The sequence below is a fragment of the Giraffa tippelskirchi genome, chromosome X (assembly GCF_054371585.1).
Source record: "Giraffa tippelskirchi isolate mGirTip1 chromosome X, T2T-mGirTip1v1.2.pri, whole genome shotgun sequence".
Classification (NCBI taxonomy): domain Eukaryota; kingdom Metazoa; phylum Chordata; class Mammalia; order Artiodactyla; family Giraffidae; genus Giraffa; species Giraffa tippelskirchi.
The window spans coordinates 85,943,553-85,966,650 of NC_137289.1; the positions used below are offsets into that span (position 1 = coordinate 85,943,553).

Consider the following 23,098-nt stretch of genomic DNA (forward strand, 5'->3'; position numbering starts at 1 on the left):
CCTCTCCCCACTAACCTTGCAGCTCGCTCTGGTGATGAAGTTGCTCGTTATTTAGATCACCTTTTGGCTCACACTGCTCCCCATCCTAAACTAGCTGCTACCTCACAGAAGGGAGGGCTAAATCGGTTCCGAACTGCTGTGCAAACAACCTGCGATTTAATGTCCTTGGTGACCAAGGCCAAGGAGCTGCATGTACAGAGTGAGTAATGCCATGACTCACTGGAGTCAGGAACAGGATGACGTGGAGCCCAGGATGGGGGTGGGGTGTTTATTACAGTGTAAGCAGCAGGAACTTTATTTTGTTCACTGCTTTATCCTCAGCATCTCAAACAGCACCTAGAATATATTAGATGCTCAAATATTTGTGAAATTAATAATTGGGTATACTTTTGCTATAGATAGGGCTTCCCTGGTGGCTCAGATGGTAAAAAAATCCACCTGCAATGGAGGTGAGCCCAGTTCAGTCCCTGGGCCAGGAAGATCCCCCGGAGAAGGGAATGGCTACCCACTCCAGTGTTCTTGCCTGGAGAATTCCATGGACAGCAGAGCCTGACAGGCTACAGTCCATGGGGTTGCAAAGAGTCAGACATGACTGACTGACCAACACTCACTTTTTCACTTTTTGCTATAGTATAGTGCTAAGTAGTCTGGTTTATACAGCTACATAGCAGGAAGAGACAGAACAAAAGGTATGGAGCATATTCAGTTTTAATATCAAAGTATTAAGATGTGGAAAGAATTTTTTCATCCTTTGGAAATTTACTAATTTGGAAATAATTTTATTTAAAGAGAAAGCATTGCAGACTATTACAAGATAGTCTTGCAATGAAAGGGAAATAGTCTGCCTTAAGTAAGCTACATCTGGGTCCTTAGGCCAGCTGTAACTTATACAGTCAGTTGTTTTAGCAGTATAGAGCTGTTTGTCAACTACAGTATCATTCTTTAACAACTTTGCCATTCTTCTCCCCAAGATCACTACCCTTCCTCAGTAGTATCTGCAGGGGAGGATGTCTTTTCTAGTACACATTGCCAGAAATAGTCATAGTTCCTAAGAGTGTTCAGTACCTGTATGGTAGCTGCATATGAAGGGACAGAAGGGCTCATTGGCCACACCTAGAGGACCTAAATGTTAACATTTCACAGATGACAAGAATGAGATGCATGCTTTTACTGTCTAAAATTTTATTGACCATTACTAACCAAAAATATTAAACATGATCACTGGAGAATCATTTAACAATTAGAAAAGGGAAAAACTTAGCATATATAGCATTTGTCTATGCTTCCTTGACAAAGGGCTTATGCAAAAACTTCAGCTTTATTAAGTTATACTTCTAGATTGTGAATTAGGAAACTTGAGCTTAATTCCCAGCTCTGCTACTTACTTGCTTAAACAGTTATTTGGGCTCTGTATTTCTCTTTCTGTATCTGTAAAATGGCAAAAATGGCGAGAAAATCTCTCCTTAGAGGTTATGGTAAGTATTTCAACAATGAAATATAAGTAAAAATCTTAAAATATCTCAAAATTGGTCAGCCACTACATGTTTTATTTCCTAGATAGAGTCATTCATTTATCTATTCTCAAGGAATTCTAACTGCTAGCTGCCAGATATTCTCCTAGGAGAATATGGAAAATATAAAATGTAACTGGGCTCTTTCTGTTATATGTGTATTCTCTTAAAGTATCAGTAATAGCTCCATTGTGATATTGATTACATTCATAGGATTTAACATCTTATATGTCCAGCTGATGCTATAATTCTAGATATTCTATTCAAAATATGTTTATTAATTGATCAAATATCCATTGATTTATCTGACCTTCATGTATCTTTTCCTTGCAATTACCAAGAAAGGGTAAATTTCCCATTCTTGTTCCATATGTAACTTCATTTTTAAAGTCAACTGTGCATTTTTATTAATCTCTTAATTATCTAAGCTTTTCCATAAATGTCAACCTCTTGCAGATGTCCATATGTATCTTCCTACAAAGATATTTCAGGCTTCCCGGCCTTCATTCAACTTACTTGATTCACCTCATCCCCAACAAGAGGACCAGGTAAATTTACACTGAAGTTACTTCTATCACCTTTTTTGCAAAACTATCATTCTTACAGAAAATGATAGAACTAACCATTATGGTTTCTGCTAGTAACTAGCAGTAAGGAAAATGCCACCATGGTGAAGATATATGTCCTTTTAAGTTCACTTTTTAAATGAGTAAGTATTTCTAGTGAGACTTAAGAAAACTAGATTACTGTAGCATACATTCTGAAGGTGTCATTGTTTTTGCTTTACTTTTTGTCAAAATTTAGGGAACTCTTATGGGAAAGTTTTAGAAGTGAAAAGATCAACACTCTAGGGCATTATTTAAGGTGAGCACTTGTGGAATTTTTTTTTTTTTTTTGTCTTTTCTCAAACTAAAGGTTCCCTCTGTTCGTGTAGAAATACATCTTCCTAGAGACCAGTCTGGGGAAGTGGACTTCAATGCACTGGTTTTACAGTTAAAAGAGACCTCCAGCTTACAAGAGCAAGCTGATATCCTCTACATGCTGTATACTATGAAGTAAGTCATGGAAATTATCAATCTACTTTCATGTTTGTATAGAAAGGAATTATAGTATAGTGGCTGGATGGCATTACCGACTCGATGGACATGGGTTTGGGTAGACTCCGGGAGTTGGTGATGGATAGGGAGGCCTGGCATGCTGCAATTCATGGGGTCACAAAGAGTCGGACACGACTGAGCGACTGAACTGAACTGAACTGAACTGAACTGAAATATAGCACAGCTTTGAAGTCTCACTGATGTGGATTTGAGTGGTTTTCCAACCAACCCACTGTATAACTTCAAAGTCTCAATTGTCCTCAGTTTTGAAATTTAGATTATACCTACCTCATAGAATTGTTGTGAAGACTAAAACAAAATAAAATATCTGCAGTCTCTAATACAATGCCTGGTCCATAGTAAGTCACTAATCACATAAGCCTCCATTATTTAGTAAAAATCTACAGATAAATAAATTTGCAACTCAAAAGAAGTTAAGAATATGGAAGCTTACAGGAAAATGAAACTAGCGTTAGTGAGTGTTTGCTATGTGTCAGGCACCCTCTGCCTTATCTAGGTACCTCTGACTCAGTATGCCCAAATTGAACTCCATTCTCCTGTCCTCCCAGAACCCCCAACAAAATAACCTGTTCTTCCTCATTTATTCATGTTGTTGACACCCTGAAGAGGGAGGATTGACCCCCGCCCTCCCCTAATTTGGTTTGGATATCAAGACTGATGATGCCACACACATACCAGAAGGATGTGAAATGTTTATTACCTACATAATGAAACTTTCTGGGGACAGAGGAACAGACTGTCAAGTTGGCCCTTAAAAAGCAAGAATGAGGCTGGATTTGGAGTTTTATTTTGATTAGGAGGTGAGGCTTGGATGAGGGTTTGTTCTCAATGGCACCAAAGAGATAACACTCAGACTTTCTTATCAACTTGCCCAGATGGAGGCTGGAAAGGAAAAGGGAGTTGTATGACTTGAAAGCAGTCAACAATCAAACATCAAAAATGGAGTCACTTCTATGACTCCATTTTCTATGACCCCATTCTATGAGTCAATTCTGCATCTCTATTGTTGGAACTAACACTTACCTAATCATCAAGTCTTCTCCCCATATCCAGTTAATCATCAAGTCTGTCCAGTTTTATCTCTAAATATTTATCTTCTGCATCTCTACTGTTGCTGTCTTCATTCAGGCCTTTGTCTTTCCCTAGGACTATTGCTACAGTTTCCTAACAACTCTTTCTGCTTTGATCTAGTTCTCTTCCAACCCATCCTCAACAGAGGAGGTAGAGTAACTTTGATGATAGAAATGCTGGAACTTATACAAAAGTAGAGAGAATAGTGTGATGAATACTTTTAGACCTACCTCCCAGCCTGAACAACTATAAACACATGATTAATCTTGTCCCATCTATATTCTCATTTTCTCTTCCTCCTGAATTATTTTGAAGAGGTTATCAAACATTTTATCACTTTATCCCTAAGTTAGTTCAGTTCAGTTGCTCAGTCGTGTCCAACTCTTTGTGACCCCATGGACTGCAGCACGCCAGGCTTTCCTGTCCCAGAGCCTACTCAAACTCATGTCCATTGAGTTGGTGATGCCATCCAACCGTCTCATCCTCTGTCGTCCCCTTCTCATCCCACCTTCAATCTTTCCCAACGTCAGGGTCTTCCCAATGAGTCAGTTCTTCACAATAGGTGGCCAAAGTATTGGAGTTTCAGCATCAACATCAGTCCTTCCAATGAATATTCAGGAATGATTTCCTTTAGGATGGACTGGTTGGATCTCCTTGCTGTCCAAGGGACTCTCAAGAGTCTTCTCCAACACCACAGTTCAAAAGCATCAATTCTTCAGTGCTCAGCTTTCTTTATGATCCAACTCTTACATCCATACATGACTACTGGAAAAACCATAGCTTTGACTAGACGGACCTTTGTTGGCAAAGTAATGTCTCTACTTTTTAATATGCTGTCTAGGTTGGTCATAGCTTTTCTTTCAAGGAACAAGCGTCTTTTAATTTCATGGCTGCAATCACCATCTGCAGTGATTTTGGAGCCCTAAAAAATCAAGTCTCTCGCTGTTTCCATTGTTTCCCCATCTATTTGCCATGAAGTGATGGGACCAGACGCCATGATCTTGGTTTTCTGAATGTTGAGCTTTAAGCCAACTTTGTCACTGTCCTCTTTCACTTTCATCAAGAGGCTCTTTAGTTCTTCTTCACTTTCTGCCATCAGGGTGGTGTCATCTACATATCTGAGGTTATTGGTATTTCTCCCGGCAATCTTGATTCCAGCTTGTGTTTCATCCAGTCCAGCATTTCTCATGATGTACTCTGCATAGAAGTTAAATAAGCAGGGTGACAAAATACAGCCTGGATGTACTCTGTTCCTGATTTTTTATCCCTAAATATTTCCGTATTATTTCTAAAAGATGTGAAAGTGAAAGTCACTCAGTCATGTCCGACTCTTTGTGACCCCAGGGACTATACAGTCGTTGGAATTCTCCAGGCCAGAATACTGGAGTGGGTAGCCTTTAAGAATCTCTTTAAATGTAACCACAGTGGAATTGCTGGTTCTAGACAAAATAGAGTAAATGCGTTTCTCTCTGTTCCTCCTACTAGGTACAGGAGGACATTATTTATAAAACAAATGTAACAAGATGTTGAAAGGTAGAGAGAAGAAGGCAGATGGGCTAAGGACCTCAGGATTGAAGAGTGACAGGGTGGTAACATCCCCAGGTTTTCTTTGTTTTCATTCCGTGCTGGAGAAGCCATCAGCCTAAAAAGGAAAATCAGTGAGCACAGACAACAAAAGCCCTAAGGAAAACTCGTTTTTCCCAGACAAAGGACCAGAGAAAAGGGACCCTAGCAAGACAGACATCTTTTAGACAATACCACTTTACTCCACCCAAGCCCCAGAGAAAAATCTGTGGTGCTGCTCCTGTCAACAAAGGCTGAATGAGAAGCCCAAACTTCTGCTCCACCTTCCTCACTGCCAGGGAATGTCAAAGAAGGCTAGGTAAGGATCTGGGACTTTGAGCCTCTCTAGTTGATAATGAAGTCCCCTTGATCTGTCTGATTCCAGTTCCTATGCTGTTTCCATCAGATTATAGTGTTTAATGAGTAAACAAGGAAGCTGAAAAGCCCATCAGTACCAAAGTTGAATTTTTACATACCCAAAATTTTATTAAAAGTAGCCCAAACATATTTTAAGCCATTTAGGGCCTATCTGCTTTGCATCCTCCTCAAAATTCATCCTGTATCTGCTAACAAGAGATAAACCCTGGGCCATGAGTATCCCAAACCACTGCTGCATTCAGAGCTTTCTAACCTAGAGACCCCTCATGGTGCTACTAAAGGTATATACCTAGACATGTAACCCCCTCCTCCTCTCTTCCCTGGGAGTTTCCTTGCCCTCCTCCTGTTGTGGATGGTAGAACTTATGCCTTATATAAGCCTCCTGACAGTCTGATGCTGTGAGGGACTACCCTTCTCATACAAGCTATCCATGTACCAACTGTTACAGCTTGTTATATGCTACTACCAAAAAAACCACAAGAGAATTATTACTCTGATACCTTTGTTCCTTTCTTTTTCCTTTAAGGGAAGGCACTCTGTTCACAAAGTATCAGTTGAGTACTTATGTGCCAGGCACAATACTAAATGCAGAGTAATGAAAAGACAGAGAAGGAGAAAAGAGATAAGGGGTAAGGACAGAATGACTGTAGCTTGAATGAAAACTGATGATTCAGCAGGGTAGTTGGGATGGGCAAGCAAAGACTTGAAAAACTCCTGCTTTCCTGTCAGGTCAGATGATCCATGGTTGACTGTCAATGTTTCTGCTGCCAACACATGAATTTTCTTCATCTAATCCAGTATATACTAACTTTACCATAACATCTGATTGAAACTTGTAATCTCCCTAAAACTAGGTAATATCAAACCATTGAGTAGATTGTATATGATGTACTATGTGGCTTTTAATACACTTGAAATTCTGCCCAATATCTCTTTGTGAATTTGAGTAGAAACTGGGAGGTGGGGTTTCCTATAGCTATTGACTAGTATTCCTTCTGTGAATTGTCTGTTCATAAACTTTGCTTTCTATTGGGTTATTTATATTTTTCTTACTGATAGCATATATTACTATTTTCTTTGCTATATTTGTTGCAGATATTTTGTCCAAATAATTTGCTTTTTAACTTTGTTCATATGCCTTTCTCTGTGCAAAAATTTCATTTTATATAGTCAAATCTACATCAGTATTTTCTGTTCTGGTTTCTGGATTTCTTGTCATACCTGGGGAGAATCTTCTTCCCTCCCAGAATTTAGAAATATTTTAAATGCCTTTAAGAATTTTTATAAATTTAAGTTCTTGATCTACTTGGAATTTATTTTTATATATCTTCTTACTCAACATGTCTAAAGTCAAATTCACTGTCTTTACCAGAAACATACTGTGCCTGGCTTTTCATGGTATTATCATTGTTTCAGTTACCCAGATGTGAAATTGTATCATCATCTTCAAGTCTTTCTCACCCCCTGCCTCTCCCTACATGACCACAACTATAGTTGGGAATCAGTGATCAAACCTATATCCTCTATACTATAACTTTCGACCTTTATCTACCACTGCTTCCCCATCAGAGTGTGAATGCTCCCACCAAAACAGCCCATTGCTTATCACATCCAAAGCCTGTACATGACTACTTTCAGACCTTGGTTCATGTTTTTTCCTCTGTCTGGCCCACTTTCCTTTACCACATCCCATCTCTCCTTGTTGGAATTCTAGCCGTATATCAAGGCCTGAATTGTCTGTCACCTCCATGAAACATTCTCTGATCTCTAGGAATAAAAAGGATCTTCCCTGATTGTGAGATATCACAACACTTATTTTCATATTATTTATTTTCATTCTGACCATTACAAACTTAGAGAGAAAACTTGTAAAGATAATACAAAAAAGCATTTCTGGATATCCATCACTCAGATCCCTCAGATGTTCACACTGAACTTTAATATTTCTCTATCTCTGTCTTTCTCTCTCTCTCCCTTCCTCCCTCCCTTCATCCTTCCCTGTCTTCTTCATCATCATCTCATCATTGTCATCACCACACACATATTTTTTCTGAACCATTGACAGTAAGTGCAAACACGATCCCTCTCTACCCCCAAATATTAATACTTCAGTGAGTATTTCCTAAAGACTAGGAATCCACTTATATAAGCACAGTACAATTGCCAAAATCAGAAAATTAATGTTAAGATAATACCACTATCTAATGTACAGCTTTGTTGGTTGTCCAACAAATATCTAAGATTTGTTGGTTGTCCCAATAATGTCTTTATAGCAAAAGAAAATCTAAATGTTGAATTTCATTTAGTTCTCATGTGTCCCTTGTCTCCTTTAACGTGGAACAGTTCCTAAGTCTTTATCTTTAATGTTATTGACCTTTTTTTATTTAAAACAATGCAGGTTTATTATCTTAGTCCCAGAGGTCAGAAGACTAACAATTATCCTTCAAGTTAAAATAAATAAATTTTTTCAAAAAGAATCTTGAGTTGGGGGAGATTACCCTGGTTGATCAAAGCGGGCCTGATATAATCATAAAGGTCCTTATAAGAGAGGAGCTGATATGATGGTGGAAGCAGAGAAGAAAGAAACGATGATATGGCTGTTATTAACATTTTTAAAGGATAGAGACCATTTATTTTGCAGAATATCCCTAAAGTTTGGTTTATCTGATGTTTCTTCATAATTAAATTTAGGTTATACATTTTAGGCAAGAATACTACTGAAGTGGGGCTTCCTAGGTGGCTCAGTGGTAAAGAATCTGCCTGCCAATGCAGGAAACACAGGAGATGTGGGTATATCATTTACAATTATCTTCTATTTAGTAGACAGACTTTTTCTTGACAGTTTCTGTCTCTGTGCAAAAACTTTTACTTTGAGGTAGTCTTATTTGCTTATTTATCCACACTTGAATAGGAGATGGCAACAGGGGAAGGGATGGTGGGATGAATTGGGAGATTGGGGTTGATATACATGCACTACTATGTATAAAAGATATGACTATTGAGAACCTAATGTATAGCTCAGGAAACTTTACTCAGTGCTCTGTGGTGACCTAAATGGGAAGGAAATCCAAAAGACAGGAGATATATATATATATATATATACACATACACACATATAGCTGATTCACTTTGCTGTACAGCAAAAACTAGCACAACATTGTAAAGCAACTATTCTCTAATAAAAATTAATTTTTAAAAAAATTGCTAAAACCAGTGTCAAAAGAGCATACTGTCTATGTTTTCTTCTAGAATTTTTATGGTTTCATGTCTTACATTTAAGTCTTTAATCCATTTTGAGTTTATTTTTGTATATGGTGTGGGAAAGTAATACAGTTTGATTCTCTTGCATGTATTAGTAGCTGTCCAGTTTTCCCAACACCATTTGTTAAAGAGACTGTATTTTCCCATTGTATATTCTTATCTCCTTTGTTGAACATTTATTGATTTTATAAGTGTGAGTTTATTTCTGGGATCTCTACTCTGTTCCATTGGTCTGTGTGTCTGCTTTTGTGCCAGTACTATACTTCTTTGAAGAGAGTGGCTTTATAGTATAGTCCAAAGACAGGGAGCATGATTCCTCCAGATTTTTCTTTTTAAAATTATTTTGGCCATTCAGTATCTTTAGTAGTTCCATACAAATTTTAGGATTATTTGTTCTAGTACTGTGAAAAATGCCATTGGTATTTTGATAAGGATTGCATTGAATCTATAGATTGCCTTGGGTAGTATGGTGACATTAGCAACATTAATTCTTCCAATCCATGAACACAGTATATCTTTTCATTTGTTTTTGTCACCTTCAATTTCTTTCATCAGTGTCTTATAGTTTTCCAAGTACAGGTCTTTTATCTCCTTACTTAGATTTATTTTTATTTTATTCTTTTGATATGATTTTAAATGAGATTGATCTTAATTTCTCTTTCTGATACTTTATTGTCAGTTTGTAGAAATGCAGTAGATTTATGTATATTAATTTTGTATCCTGCAACTTTACTGAATTCATTGATGAGTTCTAGTAGTTTTTTAGTGGAATTCTTTATATATTAGAGAAATTGGCCTATGAATTGGAAATATTTTCTCTCAGTTTGTAATTTGTTCTATGACTTTTCTTATAGTGGCTTTTGCAGTGAGTTTTCTGCATTTATATAAATATATTTATGTGTCATATATAAATGTATCAACCTTTCTTTTATGGCTTCTGGTATAAAGTACACAATTTAAAAGTCCTCTTGCTTCTAAAATAATAAAGTAGTTCTCCCCTATATCTTTTAGTACTTTAACATTTAAATTTGATACATTTGGAATTTTGGTGTACAGTGTGAGGCATGGATTCAATTTTTCCCCAGTGGCTACTTGTCTTAACATCATTTAATAAATAATCTACCTTTTATTATATATTAAATTCCCAATTTTATAACACTTTATATATCTTTTATGGTATTTTATAGTTGACTTGCATTATATAAATTTTTACAGCAATAATGTATATGATGTGTATCTTTTAAAAATAAGGAAATTTTTTTTTCTTAAATTAGTTTATTTTCTATTTTTTAACTTTACAACATTGTATTTGTTTTGCCATACATTGACATGAATCCACCATGGGTGTACATGTTTAATTTTTTCTTCTTCATTACTTCCCTAAGTACACCATACTTCCTGAACTATCCCTGACTTTAATTTCAGCTACTTTGAAGCCCATTGAGAGGGTAAAAGAATGCATTTTGTCAAAACACAACTGAAACTAAGTCTTATTCTTGTCTAGATATTTGGCTTTCAGTACTGACTATTAAAATAGTTTTATAAGAATTAACAGTAAATAACATTCATTTCCTAATGAGAGAGACCTATCAAAAACAGGCACATTCATTATAACACAAACAAAAGATTGTTGCCTGTAGCTTTATTTATAATTAATGTAGGCCTGCCCTTAACATTTCAGAGGACCTGACTGGGACACTGGATTGTATGATGAAGGGAGCATGACAGTCAGAGAGCTGCTTACTGAGCTATATGGCAAAGTTGGAGAAATTCGTCACTGGGGCCTGATCAGATACATCTCTGGAATCTTAAGGAAGAAAGTGGAAGCACTTGATGAGGTACTATGAATTCTTCTTAAATTTATATCAAATATAAATGGAGGTGCTTTTTAAAAAATTTGTTTCTGAAGTTTTTTAAAGAAATCACCACAGCATCTAATCATTTGAACTGTTGTTTTTCCCACATAAAATTTCTGATATCAGGTAACCTTTTTTTTATGAGTGTCAAATATTTAATACTGAAGCATATAAACTGTAGACTTATAGAGGTGTTAAAAACTATAAAAACCATAGATCTTAAGAAGGAATTTACACTAGACTAAAAGATCCTACCTCTTAGGAAATAAAAATACCTTCATAGAAATCTCTCTTTTCTGATCTTCATGGCATTTCCTAAGGAAAAGACCGATGTGTCATTAAATTAAGGGGGGAGCAAAGGTTTCTAGGCTGTAAATAGGAATTTTCATGGAAATCTGAGGTATTCTGTGAAGGGTAATACTGTTATGCTGTTTATTTGTAGGCCTGCACAGACCTTCTCTCCCATCAGAAACATTTGACAGTGGGACTCCCTCCAGAACCTCGAGAGAAGACCATCTCTGCGTTAGTATGGTTTTGTTTGGGTTTGATCAAGCTTCTCTGAAATTTTAAGGAGCTGTGAGGACTGGCCACAATTCTCTTGTCCTAATCTACAAATGGATGATAATGTCCTATGTGTGTGATCTTCTATCAGGGACCCTCAATGTGAGAATGCTTGTAGTGATATTTCTGTGCTGTGCTTAGTTGTGTCCAACTCTGCGACCCCATGGACTGGAGCCCACCAGACTCCTCTGTCCATGGGATTCTCCAGGCAAGAATACTGGAGTGGGTTGCCATTTCCTTCTCCAGGGGATCTTCCCGACCCAGGGATCAAACCCAAGTCTCCCATATTGCAAGCAGATTCTTTACCATCTGAACCACCAGGGAAGCAGTGATAGGACATGAGTAAATGAAAGAGAAAACTCACAGGGAGTAGTACTCAAATGTATTTTGTTCTTTTGAAGGTTTTTTGTTTGTTTGTTTTTACTTATTGACTTTCCCAAACCTTTCCTTCAAAAAACCAACAAACAAGGCAACTGGAATTACCCTCCCACACACACACAAAATGAGCTATTCTATAGACTTCATTCCAGACCTCTCTCCTATGCTTATAGATGGCTATTTTTTCCTTATGTCTCTTCACATTTCTTCTCTCTGTCCAAATTTCTCACTTATAAAAGACACCAGTCATAGTAGATTAGGGCCCACCCAATGACCTCACATTAGCTTACCTCTTTATAGAGTCGCTTTATAGACCCCATCTCCAAACAAGGTTACACTCTGAGGTCCTAGGAGTTAGGATTTCAACATAGGAACTTGGAACACAATTCTGTCCATAACACCTTACTCCTGGCAAGCAGAACCTTTTATTACATATTAGATCAATTTTGTGACTAATGTGGGTAATCCAAAAGAAGATGACATCCCCCATGCCCCCAGAGTGTTTAGTATCAACAGGAGAGTCAGAAGTGTGGGAGGAAGCATGTGTGCGTATATATAAACTGCTGAATCTATAAAAATCAGTATAAGACTATAAAGTATGATTGTAAAGCAATAAAATGGCTTCCAAAAGGCACAGCTTAAATTTAGTTTGTTACTTTCCAGCCATAATAGTTACTTATCAAATGTTAAGAATTAACCATGAAAAACTGGTCTGGATGGACATCATGGGGTGAGTTTTAAGTACAGTTTTGAAGGAGAAAGGCAATCCAGGCTTAGAGAGGAGGGAGCAGAGCTCTCCTGAGTTCATACAGGCCAGAGTGCTTTGGGGAGGCAGTTAACTTTGAAGACCAAAAGAAACAGAATGATACTAGTAATGATGAGATGTTGAGACACTGACTTGGACTTAGGAGGAGCTTTTTCATTTTCTCAATATATTTAGGTTTAAGTAGTTACGGAATTTTGTCTTTCTTCACTGTCTTCTTCCTTAGACCTCTACCCTATGAAGTACTCACTCAACTGATAGATGAAGCCAGTGAAGGGGATATGAGCATTTCAATTCTTACACAGGTGAGCAGTATTATAAAGCCTAATCTGATGACTAATATTTAAAAGTTTGTTTTCAGTTCATCTGGCAATTTCTGAAGACCACAAAATAGGCCTTGTGAGATCTATGGTATAATTTTTGTCTGTATTCATTCCATGCACAGGAAATAATGGTATATCTAGCCATGTATATGCGAACTCAGCCTGGCCTCTTTGCTGAAATGTTTCGACTTCGGATTGGTCTGATCATACAAGTTATGGCAACAGAACTGGCCCACTCCCTTCGATGCTCAGGTATTCAATTAAGTAATTGAGGCAGAATTCACTTTTATTAGAGGCCTATTAAGTTTTGAATCAGGAGATAAAGGAAGCTAAAAGATTTTTATCAGTAGCTCAGAAGCTGCATATAGCAGTATTGTTCCCATGTTTGTCTCTGTGCAAGTCAAGGGATTGCTATAACAAATTTATTTATCAGTTTTCAATTTCAAAATTCCATCTTTTGGTGGCTCTGCACTCCAAATTACATTCCTACTAACTCCTAGAATGATCCAGGGCATGTGAAAAGTGAAAGTGTTAGCTGCTCAGTCATGTCCAAGTCTTGGCAACCCCATGGACTGTAGCTCACCAGGCTCCTCTGTCCATGGAATTCTCCAGGCAAGAATATTGGAGTAGGTTGCCATTTCCTTCTCCAGGGGATCTTTCCAACCCAGTGATTGAACCTGGGTCTTCTGCATACATCAAACCAAGTATGACACATTGGGTTTGATTTAGGCATGCCACCTCTGGCTGTCAGATTGAGTCACCACATCAGTTTGATTATAGTATCAGTATTCTGTCTAGTTACCATCAGGATCAAATAAAGGAAGACAATATTTCTGTTAATATTTGTCTGACAAAACTTTTTGATATTAGCTAAAGGTATATTTGGCAAGGTGGTAGTTTTAGTTAGAAAAATAAATGGGGCCTTTGGAAGCTGTAGCACAAAATTATGGGGGGACCCCATGGCATGACTTTTGTATTTGTTTGATTTCAACAAGAATGACAAAATAATAGAGATAGGGATTGCATACAAAAATAAAATCATAGTTGCAAAACTCAATGTTTTTTCAATTAAATTTCCCCAACATATTTTTAATTGCACTGTTAGCAAGTAGCTAAATTTATTGGTTTGAATCCAACCTAAATTACATGATATAATATATATTTAAATAACCCTTTAAAGAAATAAAGCTAATGATTATTCTGTACCTACCATATGCCAGACACTACTTTTATACATTATCTCATTTAATCCTTACAACAACCCAATGGTGAAGGTATTTTTAATCTCACTTTTACTGAAAAAGAAATTGGAACTCAACAAACTATTGTATGTAAGATAGGCTCAAGGATGTATTGTGCAACATGGGAACATAGCCTATAATTTTGTAATAACTGTAAATGGAAAGTAACCTTTAAAATTGTATAAAATAAAAACTTATATAAAACTAATGATCAGTTTTAAAAAAAAAAATGAAACTCAGAGAGGTTAATTACTTGCCCAAAGTTGCATAACTAGTAAATAACGAAATTTGAGTCCAAGTCTGCCTTATTGTAAGTGATTTCCAGTTCAGCACATTGTTATAGATTACATTGGACTTTTCCAGGTGGCACTAGTGGTAAAGAACCTGCCTGCCAATGCAGGAGATGTAAGAGACGTGGGTTTGAACCCTGGGTCAAGAAGATCCCTTGAGGGAGGGCATGGCAACCTACTCGGGTATTCTTGCCAGAGAATTCCATGGACAGAGGAACCTGGCAGGCTACAGTCCATAGGGTCGCAAAGAGTCAGTCTCATATACACACACACACATATATATCAAGGGATGTTTTATGAGTCTGATTATTCAATAATAAACCTCAAGAAGGGATAAAATCCCCAAACATTCTTCACTTTTTCTTAATTGCCCATTACAGAATTTTTTTCTTGTGGATTCCCCAAGCCATGGCTATTCATTTCTTCTAGGATAAAGTCAAGGTCCCTGGGTCTGATATCCAAGACCCTCAATAGTCTGACCTCTGCCTCCTACTTCAACAGTGCTTCTCATTTTATCAGTCCTCATCCTTGGAGATTGATGTCTCCTCTGATTTCCAAAGCATTTATTGTCTATACCTTTCATTTGACACTTAGTATAGCCATGTCATGTTTTATTGTTGTTTATCTTGTTCACATGTCTGGTCTTTCCCACACATTGATAGTTGGTCAGACTCTCAAGCCAAGCACTACCTGTTTGTACTAACACTGCTTAAAATCATGACCTAGATGTAGTAAACTCATAATAGGTGTCTGATGTTGATGAACAAGTTCAAGTTATCTTCTCAATATTCTTCATAATTTCATGGATTCATATCTATTCTCTTTTTAAATCCCCATATTTCCAGACTGAGAAGTTTTGATTATTTTAGCCCATCTTCATATATACATCCATTACTTCCTCCAACTGGTTTCCAGTTTGAGTTTTCTTATCTTTCATTCTTCCCACTTTCAAATAAAGATTCTGCTAAGTATACCCTACTGATGTGGAAGAGTACTGAAGAAGTCAAGAACCTGGTTAAACCATAAACTGGATAATCTGTCCTTAAATTATTAAGAATCTATTGCAGTATGCATGCCTAGGCAATATGGTGCTGGAAATGTATTTCATAATTCTGTTCTTCCAATCAAGTGACTCAGAAATTCTAACCAAGAAAAGAAACAGAAAAAATGGGGTGGGAAAGGCAGGTCAATTAGAAATACCTCTGTCCTAACATTTCTGCTGACTAGCTGAGGAAGCCACAGATGGCCTGATGAATCTCAGTCCTTCAGCCATGAAGAACCTCCTGCATCACATACTCAGTGGCAAGGAGTTTGGAGTGGAACGAAGTGGTAAGGTTAAATAACTGCATTTCTATTTCACAGTGCTTATTTTAAATGTGCCATTGATTTTAAAATGCTGTTCTTTTATCAGAGAAACTTTTCCTCCAAATAAATAGAACCTCTATATATTGAACAGTTTAAACCAAAGCTGTCTTCTGAAACAAGATTTGGAAACCACTGTGTGTCTTTTTTCCCCCTTAAATTAAGTATATGACTATCATATTTTGTTTTGGACTGTCTTATATATTCCTTTACATTATCTTAAGTCTCTAGCACAAATAGCAATCTATATCATCTTAAACTTTCTTGTATCCCAGTTGACAATAATTCAGTAGCACTTATGGTGATGTGTATGTGTGTGTAGCTGCTATAATACATCAGATGTATCCTTTCACCTTTAAATTCAAATACATTTGGGGTCTATCACAAATTAACCTTATACCTGCACTTAGTGGTTTGGCAGTGGTATTTGATATCAAGTACCTAAAACATCAGAGCAAATGAAAATAGTCATCTCCCACGCTTAACTTTCAGAGTTAGAATAAATAAATATATAATATCAGACGGATGGATACCTTAGAGTGGTAAGAGAAAGTTATAAAGCAGTATTCCTCAAGCCTTACTGTTCATAAGAATTACCTGGGTATCTTGCTAAACTGCAGACTTTGATTCAATAGGTCTACAGTTGGGCCTAAAATTCTAGGAAGCTTCTAGGTGATGCCGATGCTGCAGGTCTGTGGACCACACTTTGAATAGAAACGTTATAGCTGTTGAGTCTTTCATTATTATTAACATAAAATGATGTCATACATCTGAGTCTTTTAAAAGTGGTGGAGAAAAAGTTTGAACCTGATTATCCTCCCTCTTTCTCTTTAATCTGTCATGCTATATAGTTCGTCCCACTGATTCAAATATCAGCCCTGCTATTTCAATTCGTGAGGTTGGTGCTGTTGGAGCAACCAAAACAGAACGAACTGGGATCATGCAGTTAAAAAGTGAGATAAAGCAGGTAAGATACTACTTGGGAAATGAACTGGGATATTTTCATGTTTAAGAACATTATTTTGGAATCAGACTTTGTAAGATCATGTATTTTGCTTTGTATCCTAAGTTTAATTTGAGCCATTTATTTTTCAGGTGGACTTTCGTAGACTGTCTATCTCAACTGAAAGTCAGGTGAAACAAGTAGGGATCCTTTAACATAAATTAACCTGCCTTTAGCTCTACAAAACATGCATGAGCTCATGACTTTTTTAAAATAAGATAAGCCACATAGTAGCTTGTTTGATTCTCCTTTCTAGCAATCAAGCTTTCATTTTTCTGGACCAAACTCTTTTGCTAATTTTAAGGTGGAAGTATTTGTTTCTGATAGCAAGAAATTAAAACCTTCAATTCCTCTTGTTAAGGTTAAATGTAATTTTGGAATTAATTAATTAATTAACATGTAATTTTAGACTTAGATTTCTTACTTTTAAGAACCAGACTAGGTGAGGGCTTTTTTAAAATCTATTTTCACTTATTGTCCAGAAATTAGATTTTTGTCATTGTCATGATAGAGCTATATGAAATGCATTGTGGACACATAGAGGAAAAAAACATATAAATCAATCTGGGTGTTGGTGAGAGTCACCAAATATCAGACTGTAGCCTCTTACTCATTTTGTCCCCTGGAGATGAGAATAGATGAGTTATTGTGTTATACAAAGAAATAACACAGACTTCATAGTTTCTTTTAAAACCTTACGAAATCATGTGATTTCAAAGTCTTTTAATGAAAAGCTTAAAACTACCCCTCCTGCCTTCAAAATAGACTTACACTAGCTTATGATACTGGAGCACGTCCAAAAAGGAGAGGCAAAATGGTAATTTTGCTTGTTTATATGTTTGTTTGTTTGCTTGCTTGCTTGCTTTAGGACTCAGAAACTATTTAGGAAAATAAAGACCAAATGCTTGAAGTTTAATTTGAAGTAAACTTAATTTAGGTATACTTATCAGATACCCTTTCACGTTTATATTATGCAAGTGAAAGAACAGAATGGAATAAGAAAGGGTCTTATGATAGAAAAGTGTTTACAGGGTTTTTTTCTAGACAATTTGGATAATCTGAACATTTTCCTATCTGAAAGGTTAAAGAAGTACATTTCATACTGAGTTAAACTGATGTTCTTGGTAAACAGTCCTTGTTTTGGTTGAGAGTGATTGGCTAAATACTTCATAGTTGTTTATAGTCACAGTATTACTTACAAGTTCATTATATATTTAGAACTCGAAGTCCATGTTCCCAGCTAGATTAATATGATATTAAGGACTTGACCTACCCACAAAACTATATCATTTAATTCATTTTTATGCATTCACTACCTATAGGACTTCAAGAAAACAAAAATCATTAGGACTGTAATTTAGAAGACTGAGAGCTTTGAATTTTCATTACCTTATTTCTAAATACTGATTTCCACTCTCACCTGCCTGTCTGGTATTTTGTACTGTTCTAAGTCTTTGTCTCTACTCAACAATGTCCTCTTTTCTGATTATGGAAAAAATACTTTTAAAGATAGTTTTATTTATTTAACCCTTCACCATGACTTCCTGAGTTAGACTATTTCATCCACTTTTTTAATGGTAACATGCTGGTTAGTTACTTGAATAGTCTGTAATTTTACTCTTCTAAAAACTTTTAAAAACACATAATGGTTACCTTGCCTTTTCCCTTTTAAAAATTTATTTCCTCAAATTTTTTCATAGCCCAGTGGTGGCCATCCCCTGGGTAAGGATTTGATGTCACCATCTTTTCTTGTAATTGCTGATACTTGTATTATATACCATTCAAAAATGCTTTGAATATGCTGTTATATAAAGCATGACATACAGATTGACTGAAAAGAAAAGCAAAATGAGTTAAAAAGTTAAATTTTTACTTATAAATCAACTTCATGTACTTATATTTATAAATCAACTTCATGTAGGGTGAAATCTTTCCATTTCTTTTCCAAAAAGGCAGGGGAGAGGGTTCAACTCCAACCTCTTCCATTTCAGAAAACAAAATTCAATTTAGTAAGTACTTGTTAAAATCTGTTTAGTCATTTATTCTTTCAACTAAATATAGTTAAAATTGCATGCCCGCTATGTGCCAGGTACTGTACCAGAAAGCATCGGTATCCGCTGGGAACTTGTTAGAGATATAAAATATTGGTTCCTATCCTAGGCCTACTAAATCAGAAAGGCTGGGGTGAGGCCTGGCAGTCTGTGTTTTAATAAGTTTTCCGGGTGATTGAGATGCACTTTTAAGTTTGAAAACCACTGGGTTACTTATTCTTCTGATTGTTAATTTATTTGTAAGTATTAACTGAGTACCAATTTTGTGCCAGGCACTGGAAATATTAATGTTGAAAGTGTTAGTTGCTCAGTCATGTCTGACCCATTGTGGCCCCATGGCCTGTAGCCTGCCAGGCTCCTCTCTCCATGAAATTCTCCAGGCAAGAATACTGGAGTGAGTTGCCGTTCCCTTCTCCAGGAGATCTTCCTGACCCAGGGATTGAACCCAGCTCTCTTTCATTGCAGGCGGATTCTTTACCACCTGAGCCACCAGGGAAGCACAAAACAGATGTAGCCCTTGCCCTCATGAAGCTTACAGTTTAAGAAAACTGATCTCTGATTTAGTTTCCTTGGTTTAAATCAATGATCCATAACGGCCTATGATTTCAATTCTTAGACTGAAGAGATTAAGGCCAGATAGCAACCAAATAAAAAATGGAAAACTATTGGAAACGATATTAGTATTTCTCTTGACCTTAATTAGTATAGTCCATCCTAGAGGAAATCAGTCCTGAATATTCATTGGAAGGACTGATGCTGAAGCTGAAACTCCAATACTTTGGCCACCTGATGTGAAGAACTGACTCATTTGAAAAGACCCTGATGCTGGGAAAGATTGAAGGCAGGAGGAGAAGGGGACGACAGAGGATGAGATGGTTGGATGGCATCACGGACTCAATGGACATGAATTTGAGTAAACTCTGGGAGTTGACGATGGACAGGGAAGCCTGGAGTGCTGCAGTCCATGGGGTTGTAGAGAGTCGGACACAACTGAGCAATTGAACTAAACTGAACTGAACTGAATTAGTATAGTATGACTTGGCCAACTTTGTCATATCCACATTAATAAAGGAAGACAGAGGCACAGAGGAGTAGTTAATCTAAAAGCTCAGAACTATTGATATCTGGCTTTGGAAAATAGTCTGAATAACCTTTATGGTTTGACTCTACTTAACAGCCTAGGATCATGATGGTAGAGATGAGAACATTGAAGATAAATCAAATGGAGTTCATCTTCTTGGTACATCACTATGATAGTCACTAGCCAATAGAAATGCCTTAGGACACTTTTCTCTTTTACACAGAAATGGTGATATGGGCATTTGACCCAAAATGATATGTAAAAAGCTCTGTTCTCAGGAAATATTTATATTATATTCTTTTCATTTTATATTTATTTCTGAATCTAAGCTGGCAAAGAGCCACTTTCCCCAATGTATTTTATCCTTTACTTATGTAAGTTTTTCAAAGTTCATTATGTTGTAGCATGTATCAATACTTCATTCCTTTATATTACTAAACAACATTTTATTGTATTGATATGTGGCACATTTTGGTTATCCATTCACCAGGTGACAAACATCTGGGTTATTTCTGCTTTTTTACTGATGAATAATGCTGCTATGAACCTTCATGTACAAGTTTTTATGTGGGCATATGTTTTTATTTCTCTTGGATATACATCTAGAAGAGGAAGTGCTGGGTCATTTGGTAACTATGTTTAGCATTATGAGGAACTGCCACATTGTTTTCCAAAGGGGACTGTACCATTTTACATTCCCACCAGCAATGTCTGAGGGTTCCAGTTTCTTCATATCCTTACCAATCCTTGGTTGTTGTTCAGTCACTCAGTTGTGTCCAAATCCAACTGTTTGCAACCCCATGGACAGCAGCACGCCAGGCTTCCCTGCTGCTGCTGCTGCTGCTGCTGCTAAGTCGCTTCAGTCGTGTCCGACTTTGTGCGACCCCATAGATGGCAGCCCACCAGGCTCTGCTGTCCCTGGGATTCTCCAGGCAAGAACACTGGAGTGGGTTGCCATTTCCTTCTCCAGTGCATGAAAGTGAAAAGTGAAAGTGAAGTTACTCAGTCATGTCCGACTCTTCGCGACCCCATGGACTGCAGCCTACCAGGCTCTTCTGTCCATGGGATTTTCCAGGCAAGAGTACTGGAGTGGGGTGCCATTGCCTTCTCCGCAGGCTTCCCTACCCATCACCAAGTCCGAGAACTTGCTCAAACTCATGTCCATCGAGTCAGTGATGCCATCCAACTGTCTCATCCTCTATCATCCCCTTCTCTTCCTGCCTTCATTCTTTCCCAGCATCAGGGTCTTTTTCTTACTATTGACCATCTTTTTGATTCTAGCTATTTTAGTGGGTATGAAGTGGTGTCTCATTGTGGTTTTGATTTCGCATTTCCCTAATGGCTTATGATACTAATCATCATGATTAATTCTCATTAATCATGTGTCGATTGACTGTTTACCTTCTTTTGGATAAATGTCCATTCAGATCCTTTGCCCATTTGTTAATTGGGTTGTCTTTTTATTGTTGAGTTGTAAAGATTCTTTATATATTCTGTATATGTGTGTGTACTAAGTCACTTCAGTCGTTTCCAACTCTTTGCGATCCTATGGACTGTAGCCCGCCAGGCTCCTCTGTCCAATGGGATTCTCCAGGCAAGAATACTGGAGTGAGTTGCCATTCCCTCCTCCAGCAGACCTTCACAACCCAGGGATTGAACCCACATCTCTATGTCTCCTGCATTAGCAGGCAGGTTCTTTACCACTAGCACCACCTGGGTATAGGTCCCTAAAGGTTCTTTATGTATTCTGGATACAAACCCCTTTTCAGATATGTGATTGGCAAATAGTTTCTCCCATTCTATGGACTGTCTTTTCACTTTCTTTTTTTTTCCTCTGAAGAATATCAACCACTGGATTTACTTTCTTGATAGTGTCATTTGAAGTTTTTAGTTTTGGTTAAGCCCAACTTATCTAATTTTACTTTTAGTTTCCTATCTAATAAGGCTTTGTGTAGCCCAAAGTCACAAAAATTTATTCCTATTTTTTATTTTAATTTTTTTTCATTTTATTATTATTATTTTATTTGTTTTGCCATACATTGGCATGAATCCACCATGGGTGTACATGTTTTCCCCTTCCAGAACCCCCTTCCACCTCCCTCCCCATCCCATCCCTCCGGGTCATCCCAGTGCACAAGCCCCGAGCACCCTGTATCATGCATTGAACCTGGACTGGCGATTCATTTCACATATGATAATTTACATGCTTCCATGCCATTCTCCCATATCATCCCACCCTCGCCCTCTCCCATAGAGTCCATAATACTGTTCTATTTATCTGTGTCTCTTTTGATGTCTTGCATACAGGGTTATCTTTACCAATTGACTAAATACCATATATATGTGTTAGTATACTGTATTGGTGTTTTTCTTTCTGGCTTACTTCACTCTGTGTAATAGGCTCCAGTTTCATCCACCTCGTTAGAAGTAATTCGAATGTATTCTTTTTAATGGCTGAGTAATATTCCATTGTGTGTATGTACCACAGCTTCCTTATCCATTTGTCTGCTGATGGGAATCTAGGTTGCTTCCATGTCCTGGCTATTATAAACAGTGCTGCAATGAACATTGGGGTACACATGTCTCTTTCAATTCCGGTTTCCTCGGTGTGTATGCCCAGCAGTGGGATTAATGGGTCATATGGCAGTTCTATTTCCAGTTTTTTGAGGAATCTCCACACTGTTCTCCATAGTGGCTGTACTAGTTTGCATTCCCACCAACAGTGTAAGAGGGTTCCCTTTTTTCCACACCCTCTCCAGCATTTATTGCTTGTAGACTTTTGGACAGCAGCCATTCTGACGGTTGCGAAATGGTACCTCATTGTGGTTTTGATTTGCATTTCTCTAATAATGAGTGATGTTGAGCATCTTTTCATGTGTTTGTTAGCCATCTGTATGTCTTCTTTGGAAAAGTGTCTGTTTAGTTCTTTGGCCCACTTTTTGATTGGGTCATTTATTTTTCTGGAATTGAGCTGCAGGAGTTGCTTGTATATTTTTGAGATTAATTGTTTGTCCGTTGCTTCGTTTGCTATTATTTTCTCCCATTCTGAAGGCTGTCTTTTTTTTTAAAAAGAGTTTTATAGTTTTAGCTTTTACAGTTAGGTCTATGATTATGTTTATGGGCGCCCAAAAGACCACCCCCCCAGATTCAGTGATTCACCAAGAGGACTCACACTACTATGTGTATAGTCATACTAAAAGCTATGATTACAGCAAAGGGATACAAAGCAAAATCAGCAAATGGAAAAGGTGCATTAGACAAAGTCCAGGGGAAATAGGCGCCAGTTT

General features: G+C 37.2%; 1 protein-coding gene across 18 annotated transcripts in view; it reads left to right on the plus strand.

Annotated features, from left to right (window-relative positions):
- Positions 1-23,098, plus strand: part of PHKA1 (phosphorylase kinase regulatory subunit alpha 1) — a 164,507-nt gene that overhangs the window by 120,218 nt on the left and 21,191 nt on the right. For 3 of the 18 annotated variants that reach the window (XM_081566944.1, XM_081566933.1, XM_081566941.1), the window contains exons 19-28: positions 23-199; positions 1,968-2,059; positions 2,427-2,566; positions 10,584-10,740; positions 11,201-11,280; positions 12,687-12,765; positions 12,906-13,035; positions 15,542-15,643; positions 16,528-16,643; positions 16,772-16,819. In XM_081566944.1, the coding sequence (XP_081423070.1) occupies positions 23-199; positions 1,968-2,059; positions 2,427-2,566; positions 10,584-10,740; positions 11,201-11,280; positions 12,687-12,765; positions 12,906-13,035; positions 15,542-15,643; positions 16,528-16,643; positions 16,772-16,819 (1,121 nt within the window). Of the gene's footprint in view, positions 1-22; positions 200-1,967; positions 2,060-2,426; positions 2,567-10,583; positions 10,741-11,200; positions 11,281-12,686; positions 12,766-12,905; positions 13,036-15,541; positions 15,644-16,527; positions 16,644-16,771; positions 16,820-18,379; positions 18,431-18,631; positions 18,689-23,098 lie in introns of all 18 variants that reach the window. The other 15 variants (XM_081566946.1, XM_081566935.1, XM_081566942.1 and 12 more) reach the window with 8 other exon arrangements.